We start from the raw sequence: 9879 nt of genomic DNA, 5'->3' as shown, positions 1-9879 counted from the left end.
GTTGGTGAGGAGGCAACGGTGGCAAACCTCAATCAAAGTGTAATTCATTCCTCTGTGTTTGTATGAGCTACAGGGTTAAGGTCACTCTAGTGATTAATTAGGACACTGAAAGAGGTACGACGTCACTTTGGGCTTGCTGACCTTGATGGCTGTAAATCTGTTGGTCAACATATTTCTTTGTGATGGTCTGAGACCTGTTGGCCACTGCTTAGTGGATTCTTTGCCTAATTTCATCAGCTCCATATAAATAATATATACATATATTCTAGCAGAATGTGAACCTGGAAAAACAGGATTATTATGTGTTTGCGCATATAGAGCACTGAAGAATATATATGAGCATGGATGTGAAAACAAGAGAAAAAAATTCACTATTGTTTCAAAGGATAAGAATAAAAATTAAATAAAAACCTCAGAACTGACACATCGGGCCACAGTTCAAGTCCCAATTATTGGACTTGAGTACTGCTTATTCCTCCTCAGGCTTCCACAAAGCTTCTTGTCCAGTCTATATTATATTATACATGTATACATTACGTATATATACGTAGAAATGTCAAGAAATTCCAATGACTTATTCTTAATGATTAAACTTTCCGGTCTTTAGTATTGGTATTGCTTTGTCCCACTAGCCAATATCCCAATTTCTGTGTATTTGTAGTATACAGTTCTTGATGTGATATTTATTCATTCATCAACCCAAAATCCATATTTCCTTTCTTTTTAATAATGTCTTTATATCCATGCAGTTTTTACATGGTACATGGTAAATTTGGAGCTGCGTGCATGCACTTTCAATTGATTTCTTTAAGAAATATTCAATTATTTCAAATAACTAAGTCATAAAAAATCATAAAAATCATGTATAACATTTAAAAAAATATTCGTCGGACCACATTTAAGACTCTTCCCTAAATAGCATGACATATACTGTCCCCTAGTGGTGTTTTTGCCACAATGCACAATGGATCATTTATCTTCAGAAACATGAATCCAGAATTAGCTAAATAGAGTAACAATAACAAGTCTGATTGTGCTATCTAAAGTGACACACACGAAACACTGAGTGGCTGATTGACTCCATATCTATCACTTTGAAGACTGACATTCCAATAACAGAAGTTTCCATATCAACAAAGGTGGCTCGCTTGACACGTTTGCCAGCACTCTTCTTCTCGCTGAAGAAGGGGTTGAAGGGTCATCATGCCCTGGTTCACCAGCAGCTGGGAATCTGGCCAAGCTCCACACTGCTTTTACTCATTTGGACACTTGTCTGGCCCACACACACACACACACACACACACACACAAACACACACACACACACACACACACACACACACACACACACATATATACATATACATATACATATACATATACATATACATTTTTCATATTTTTCTTTTATAGCTATACACTGATTAGTTGCAAACAAGTAAAGATCATAAATAAACACCACACCGGTGTTACAAATAACACCATTTTGGAAGCAGTCGGATGCATTTAGCAAATAGACATCTGATTTGTTCTGTCTGTAAATAAACGACAAGCTTCAAGTGCCCTTACTTATCTGTCAACAGATGAGGAACTAGGTACATACAGTCACAGTTACGGTAAACAAATCCAACACCAGCAATGTCACCAGAGATGTTGAGATGTGCAGATCTTTTAGAGAAATTATGAATTGGATTTGCGTATTCCATGCAGTAAACTTGAAACAAACATTTACTACTCTAAATGAAAAACTCTGCCAAAAGGTTTTTTTCTGCCATCTGCTGGTCAAATTGTTAAATGGAATGTTTACTCGTATTATGCCATGTTTGTCATTACCCACTAGGGGTATAAAAACTTATCCCATCTTTAGAGTAAAGTTAAAGTTAACATTAAAGTTGAATGAGTTTATAAAATGCTAGTCGACATATGGAGTCAATATTTATCTGTAGAATGAAGAAATAATTTACTTTTTTTCTTTTCTTTTTTTCCTTTTTTATTTGAAGTTGCTCTTTGGTTGCAATAACAATACATGCCAGAGTAAAGCTGGAAGCAGAACATGAAACAGTGAAATTTAATATTCTACACACAAGTCTTACTTCTGAAGTAAAGTGATCCCTGTACAGTCATGATTTGATTTGAAGTCTCCTTTTTAAACAGATACATGTAGTCACAGAGACATGAAATTGTTAAATCAAGAACTATAAATTCCTCTATCATTCTGTTCACATTCAAACAGGCTTTGTCTGAGCAGCAGATACTCCGGCTAGGGTTACAGGGAAAAGGATGTGCACTGTGTTTTTTGAATTTTTCAGGAAGCCACATAAAAGAAAAAAATTAAGGTATATAGTTCTCAATATCTATACAAGTCAATCTGAGCAACTATTGTATTATTTTTCACTGTCCTGCAACAAACCTCATTCAGAGCACACAGAGAGGATATCACATTACTCTCTGTAATAAGAGGATCCATTATTTATTCATGAAAGTGGTTTCTCTGCATGAGAAACCTACAAATTCTTTCTTAGATATATGCTTCTTTGTGTCGAGAATACATGAACCAAGATTATGCGAATGTAAAGGCATAAAGTTTGCTCAGCTGTGCTTTTGTCAGAATGCTCCCCAGAGGATCAAAGGAGCTTTTTGTAATATTATTCACCAGTCTATTCAAATTCATACCTTGCACTAACAATGAACTATTCTTATGAGTGTAGGAGGTGCTAACCTCATTTTTCTTTTTGTCTTCCTCCTTTTTCAGCCTTGAAGATAGTATCGACATCAGTGACTTCTCCGATTACAAAGAACACTGTAACCACATGATGCTCCAGGTATAAATGAACGTTCTGTGTCAGAATTTGACACATTTAGAGCTTCATTCCGAACCCTGAGCATCGGCTGGAAGACATAATACAACATGGTAACACATACCAACTTTTTTTCTATACACATTATTTCAGTATTCATATATTTAGTCTGTATGGTTAAATAAATTAATATGAAAGTAAATAATTCTCAATCTGCAGCGTGAGTGCATTTCCGTCCATGTTGGCCAAGCTGGAGCACAGATTGGTAATGCATGCTGGGAGCTTTACTGTCTGGAGCACGGTATCCAGCCGGATGGACAAATGCCCAGTGATAAGACAATAGGAGGAGGAGATGATTCCTTCAACACCTTCTTCAGTGAGACGGCTTCAGGCAAACATGTTCCACGTGCCATCTTTGTTGATCTGGAACCCACTGTAATTGGTATGGGACAGATTTAAAATGGTTTAAAACAGCCTATACATGAAAATACTGAAATGATGTCCTTTTAGTGTATAAAAAAGTAAAAAATCTGATTGAATCTGCCTTCTTTGCATGTAGATGAAGTACGGACCGGCACCTACCGCCAGCTCTTTCACCCAGAACAGCTCATCACTGGAAAAGAGGACGCTGCCAATAACTATGCCAGGGGACATTACACCATTGGCAAAGAGATCATCGATTCAGTTCTGGATCGTATTCGCAAACTGGTAATACTTTTCAGTCTAATTTATAAGTTTGTGATAATGTAAAGATGTAAAAATGACTGAAATTTGTGTATTGAAGTCTTTTTGGTAAGCTCTTTTTCTCTTTTCTTTCAAAAGTGTGACCAGTGCACTGGCCTCCAAGGTTTTCTGGTGTTCCACAGCTTTGGTGGAGGCACTGGTTCTGGCTTCACCTCTCTGCTGATGGAGCGCCTCTCTGTCGACTACGGCAAGAAGTCCAAACTGGAGTTTGCCATCTATCCTGCTCCTCAAGTGTCCACAGCCGTGGTGGAGCCCTACAACTCCATCCTGACCACCCACACCACCCTGGAGCACTCTGACTGTGCCTTCATGGTGGACAATGAAGCCATCTATGACATCTGTCGTAAAAACCTGGATATCGAGCGTCCGACGTACACCAACCTCAACAGGCTCATCGGGCAGATCGTGTCCTCCATCACAGCCTCGCTTAGATTTGACGGAGCTCTGAATGTGGATCTCACCGAGTTCCAAACCAACTTGGTGCCCTACCCACGCATTCATTTCCCTCTGGCCACTTACGCTCCTGTGATCTCTGCTGAAAAGGCGTATCATGAGCAGCTCTCTGTGGCTGACATAACCAATGCATGCTTTGAGCCAGCTAATCAGATGGTGAAGTGTGATCCTCGTCATGGGAAATACATGGCCTGCTGCCTTCTGTATCGTGGAGATGTGGTGCCCAAAGACGTCAACTCTGCCATCGCTGCCATTAAGACCAAACGCACCATCCAGTTTGTTGACTGGTGTCCCACTGGATTCAAAGTAGGTATCAACTATCAGCCTCCAACTGTGGTTCCCGGTGGAGATCTGGCCAAAGTACAGAGAGCCGTCTGCATGCTGACCAACACTACAGCTATTGCTGAGGCCTGGGCTCGTCTAGACCACAAGTTTGACCTGATGTACGCCAAGAGAGCTTTTGTGCACTGGTACGTGGGTGAAGGAATGGAGGAAGGAGAGTTCTCAGAGGCCAGAGAAGATATGGCAGCTCTGGAGAAAGATTATGAAGAAGTGGGCACTGACAGCATCGGAGAGGATGAGGACGGTGTGGAATTTTAAATGCAGATTGTTTGTAACCTCAGGGTAATCTAATATTCATTTTATCTTCTAAAAAGCAGCATTTTAGTGTTTTTGGGAGCTTTACATTCTTTGGTATCACTTCATAATGAGATTCTATGAGTTAATATTAGTTAATGCAATAGCTAACATAAACTATTAATGAATGAATTATGAATTAATTAAAATGCATATGATCAATAAGATTTTTTTTTAAATGAACCTCAATTAGTTAATAGTGTAATAGCTTACATCGTTAGTTCATGAAATGTTTATAATTTGTTCATGATAGCTAATGTTATTGCATTAACTAAATCCTTATTCTTTTTCTGTTTTTGTATATCTTACGCAAAAGTAAAATCTATAAAAGAAAAATGAAAATTAACTGTAAAAGCAGTAGTAGAAGTAAAAAGACTGGTGAAGTTATTTAAAAAAAAAATGCTATCTGCACTCCTTTCATGAAACAGTATACAGTTGGACATGTTATCTGTTTAAAATCTGAATATATTTGCACATGCAAATGTGATAAAGGTCTAAATGCAAAACCATTTCCAGGAAGACACCCTTCCCCCCACCGGTGTCTACGCAGCACAAAAATGACCAACTGCTATAGCTGTTATTCATGATTCAGCTGTTTGTACATGTCACTGGACATCACTATGGGAGACTGGATAATGTCTCTGCTTTCATTATCACTGTAGCAAAGAAATTAAAGTCTGATGACAACTGGCCCTGTGTGTCTCTTTCTGTATAGCAAAAACCATGTCTATAGAAAATCTTAGTCAATGGTGCTTTTTATCCTTTGCAAACAGAGATACAGATAAAGACGTATCTGTTTTCAAGTATAGGGCTCTGTTTACAGTACTTCGACACAAAAATGGTCTTTCACACACAAAAGACTTGTGAAGTAATTACTGATATTAAATGACACTTCCACCCCGAAGTCTTTAAACTTGCTTTTCTTCATGCAGGAATCACAAATAATTCAGAATCCTGCTGTAAGCGTTATATTACAAATAGTCAAGATATCAATTTTCCTACAGTTGCCATGCAATTTTAACACATGACCATGGAGAACTTTGACATATAGTCCATAAAATTCTTTCCTGGCTTTTAGCATTATCGAATGCCCAAAAAGCTGGTAAAGAGGCCAGATGGTTTTCACAGCCCCAAAAGTCCCAAGAGGGAGCTAGACTAAGCCTGTGTAGGGAGGACGGCCCTTCTGAATGACTATCCTCACTCCAACAGGCGATCCCACTTCCTGCTAACCCCCCCTCTTCCTCCTCCCTCTTCCCTCTCAATAAAAACCCCACCTCTCCTTTCTTCTCTACATCTGCCTTCTCTTTCCGAATCCTCAAGTCGGCCTGAAGGGAAATCTGACAAGATGGTAAGTTCATAGCGCTTGATCGATTCTTAATTCTAATATATTTCTACATAAAATGCATATGTGTGCATTATTTCACATTTTGTGCACTTAAGGCATGTACAGAGATTTCATTAAACTCTAGTTTAAACATTCTCTTACATGAATGTTTTATTTTTGTGTGGAAGACAAAATTAGAAGCACTGTAGTTCAAATATTGAAACAGTTTTATAAAAATAATCAAACGTAAAGCATTAAGCAATGCTGAGTTTCGGACACAAAGCTGGCCTTTCATTATACAGAGGATTTGGCTATGGCCTTCAAAGCCTGATCCCAGACTATGACATATGCCAGCAGGAAACTCCAGTATTTTGCCTTTTCTGAATATAACAATTATCTATGTTTGGTGGGTCTACAGAGCCAAAATAGCTCACTGAAACTCAGTAAACTAAAGAGGAGGAAAAGGGAACTACAGCATGACACATACAATTGTTACTCAGAGACTGAATACATTCATGCCTTTATGACATACAGAGAGGCATTGGTAGTAGATGAGATCTTGAGTGACAGAATCTGGAGCATAGCAGAAATATAGATATAACTGTTCAAGTGAAAAGCCCTGACAGAGAGATCTCTGTGTTACACAAAGGAGAGTGTACAGCTGGGGCAGGGAGGGGATGCACTGAGGCATCAAAGGAACGCACTCAGTCTCTTCTTCTATACTGAGGGTAAACATGTAAATGTAATTAGATAAAAAAAAAAGAGTTCTTCATTGAACAATAGGTCCGAAAGCTTAGGAAAATGGATGGAGTTGTCACAGTACTGATCTTTGGGTGAGCTCAGTCGGCGTGTTAACGACTAAAGTAACAGACCTGATAATATAAATTCCTCATCCACCTTATTTTTAAAAGCGGAAGCAAGCTGTTTTTCTGTGAATGTGCGAGATTTCCGGTTCATTAGCCACTGTAGGGAAAAAAAGAAAAGAATAACACCATGCAGTAAACAGTATAATTGTTTGCACTAAAAACCAGCGTGTTCATAATTAAGATAATTCATTAACTTAATATGGTAATACACCAATTTGCAATATCAAGCAGCAAAACAAGCTGTTTTGTACTGCTAAAAATAGCTGGAAGCGGATGACACACGCATTCAATTTATAAATGGCCACGCCCGCTCTTACAGGAAAAATCAGATCGATTCGAAACAATAAAAGAGCACTTACACAGTGGTTCTCAGCCCTTTTAACTTCAAGGCGCCACACAACAAAACTCAAATCACCCTAGCCCTAGTTTTCTTTTCAGAACTTATTTTATTCTACGGCTTTGTTTCTGTATATAAAAAAAATGAACTAAAATAATTGTTATTAAAATAATTAAATATATGATAAACAAGTTTGTTTGGCATACCTGGGAAATATTTCGATTCATTAAATAAAAATGTAATTCATTAAACTAAAAATAACTTTTCCAGGACTAAAAAAAAGGTTTTCCTAGACTTTGGGAACCCTGATTCTTCAAAGGAAATAAAGTTATTAAAGGGAGTAAGCTAAAATAAGGAATATCTTAATATTTATTAATTTATTTATGTTTTTTTTAATGCTTGTTTTGTCTTATTTTAAATAACTTTTAAGTCACCTTGAGGCTCCCTTTTGATGTTTGTTAAAACTGGCCCCCTCTGTGAAATATTAAACAGTTTAATAAAAGTTAAATATTAGGAGCTAACATATTATTATGTCTTATTAGCTTAGAGTATTTAGTAAACATGTTTACAGCAGCCACTTAAATTCATATATTTAATATATTTTGACTCTTCTTCTTCCTTCAGCGTGAGTGTATCTCTATGCATGTTGGCCAAGCTGGGGCCCAAATGGGAAATGCATGCTGGGAGCTTTACTGTCTGGAGCACGGTATCCAGCCAGATGGACAGATGCCCAGTGATAAGACAATAGGAGGAGGAGATGATTCCTTCAACACCTTCTTCAGTGAGACTGGAGCAGGCAAACATGTTCCACGTGCCATCTTTGTTGATCTGGAACCCACTGTGATTGGTAAATTGAACCTGAGAAACAGAATGTAACCCATTTAAATGATGATGAAAACCATTTTACAAAATATTGGAAAAGCATCAGTTTTACAAAATATATTTCCTGATAAGAAATAATCATTTTTATGGAAATTACCTTTATTTGTTTTTCTTGATTTATTGGAGCATTAAGATTTCTTCTTCTTCTTATTTGCTACTGTGAATAAAAAAAAGAAAACAGAAATTTAGATAATTTGGCTTTTCCATTTTTTTTCTCTTCAGATGAGGTGCGCACAGGCACATATCGCCAGCTGTTCCATCCTGAGCAACTAATTACAGGCAAAGAAGATGCTGCCAATAACTATGCCCGAGGTCATTACACTATTGGTAAAGAGATCATTGACCTAGTGCTGGACAGGACACGCAAACTGGTGAGCTCTATAAAAAATTAAACCTGGAAAGGTCTCGAGCCTTTAGAGTGCAAAATGAATTTGACTCAGAACCATTAATAATAATGAAAATTGAATTTCTAATAAGTAATTTACTCCTACAGGCTGACCAGTGCACTGGCCTCCAAGGATTTCTCATCTTCCACAGCTTTGGTGGAGGCACTGGCTCTGGCTTCACCTCTCTGCTGATGGAGCGCCTCTCTGTCGACTACGGCAAGAAGTCCAAGCTGGAGTTTGCCATCTATCCTGCTCCTCAAGTGTCCACAGCCGTGGTGGAGCCCTACAACTCCATCCTGACCACCCACACCACCCTGGAGCACTCTGACTGTGCCTTCATGGTGGACAATGAAGCCATCTATGACATCTGTCGTAAAAACCTGGATATCGAGCGTCCGACGTACACCAACCTCAACAGGCTCATCGGGCAGATCGTGTCCTCCATCACAGCCTCGCTTAGATTTGACGGAGCTCTGAATGTGGATCTCACCGAGTTCCAAACCAACTTGGTGCCCTACCCACGCATTCATTTCCCTCTGGCCACTTACGCTCCTGTGATCTCTGCTGAAAAGGCGTATCATGAGCAGCTCTCGGTGGCTGACATAACCAACGCCTGCTTTGAGCCAGCTAATCAGATGGTGAAGTGTGATCCTCGTCATGGGAAATACATGGCCTGCTGCCTTCTGTATCGTGGAGATGTGGTGCCCAAAGACGTCAACTCTGCCATCGCTGCCATTAAGACCAAACGCACCATCCAGTTTGTTGACTGGTGTCCCACTGGATTCAAAGTAGGTATCAACTATCAGCCTCCAACTGTGGTTCCCGGTGGAGATCTGGCCAAAGTACAGAGAGCCGTCTGCATGCTGAGCAACACTACAGCTATTGCTGAGGCCTGGGCTCGTCTAGACCACAAGTTTGACCTGATGTACGCCAAGAGAGCTTTTGTGCACTGGTACGTGGGTGAAGGAATGGAGGAAGGAGAGTTCTCAGAGGCCAGAGAAGATATGGCAGCTCTGGAGAAAGATTATGAAGAAGTGGGCACTGACAGCATTGGAGAGGAGGAAGAAGAGGGGGAAGAATATTAAAGAGGCAGAATCACTGCCTGGAAAAATTCAACCTGATTTTTGCAAAACACAATATTACTTAAAATTCAATTTGCATTACAATTGGTTTTATATTAATAAAACTGGAATAATAAAAAGGTAGAATTTATTAGTTTGTATGTTTTGTGTGTTTTCTCTCTGGTCTCAGACATAATACTTCTATGAAAAATATTTTACAATTAATCAAGTTCATATTTAATTATTTCATATTTATTAGCACCTTTAGTTGAATTATTTATTGTGCCTTCTGTGTTTTCTTGCCCATACCTAGACTACAAAAATTATAAAGCTTGCGAGATAAAGCAATCCATTTAAGATATCTGCTTCTAATGTTTTTAAAGCATTTAAAAT

General features: G+C 38.6%; 2 protein-coding genes across 2 annotated transcripts; both read left to right on the top strand.

Annotated features, from left to right (window-relative positions):
* Positions 1 to 2784: 2784 nt before the first annotated feature.
* Positions 2785 to 4775, top strand: LOC132152768 (tubulin alpha-1D chain-like). Its single transcript, XM_059561640.1, has 4 exons — positions 2785 to 2910; positions 3017 to 3239; positions 3357 to 3505; positions 3620 to 4775. Exons 1-4 carry the CDS (start codon positions 2908 to 2910, stop codon positions 4592 to 4594), a joined length of 1350 nt encoding a protein of 449 aa, XP_059417623.1. The 5' UTR covers positions 2785 to 2907; the 3' UTR covers positions 4595 to 4775.
* Positions 4776 to 5850: 1075 nt separating this feature from the next.
* Positions 5851 to 9635, top strand: LOC132152767 (tubulin alpha chain-like). Its single transcript, XM_059561639.1, has 4 exons — positions 5851 to 5978; positions 7782 to 8004; positions 8262 to 8410; positions 8533 to 9635. Exons 1-4 carry the CDS (start codon positions 5976 to 5978, stop codon positions 9508 to 9510), a joined length of 1353 nt encoding a protein of 450 aa, XP_059417622.1. The 5' UTR covers positions 5851 to 5975; the 3' UTR covers positions 9511 to 9635.
* Positions 9636 to 9879: the final 244 nt, after the last annotated feature.

This window comes from Carassius carassius, chromosome 11 (assembly GCF_963082965.1).
Source record: "Carassius carassius chromosome 11, fCarCar2.1, whole genome shotgun sequence".
NCBI lineage: Eukaryota > Metazoa > Chordata > Actinopteri > Cypriniformes > Cyprinidae > Carassius > Carassius carassius.
This window is presented reverse-complemented; position numbering and strand designations above follow the sequence as displayed.

Bases quoted from the DNA above. Each gene is read 5' to 3' on its own strand.
- LOC132152767 (XM_059561639.1), top strand. The intron at 8,005-8,261 runs GTAAATTGAACC...TTTTCTCTTCAG, and splicing joins TCTGGAACCCACTGTGATTG to ATGAGGTGCGCACAGGCACA. The intron at 8,411-8,532 runs GTGAGCTCTATA...TTACTCCTACAG, and splicing joins TGGACAGGACACGCAAACTG to GCTGACCAGTGCACTGGCCT.
- LOC132152768 (XM_059561640.1), top strand. The intron at 3,240-3,356 runs GTATGGGACAGA...CTTTGCATGTAG, and splicing joins TCTGGAACCCACTGTAATTG to ATGAAGTACGGACCGGCACC. The intron at 3,506-3,619 runs GTAATACTTTTC...TTCTTTCAAAAG, and splicing joins TGGATCGTATTCGCAAACTG to TGTGACCAGTGCACTGGCCT.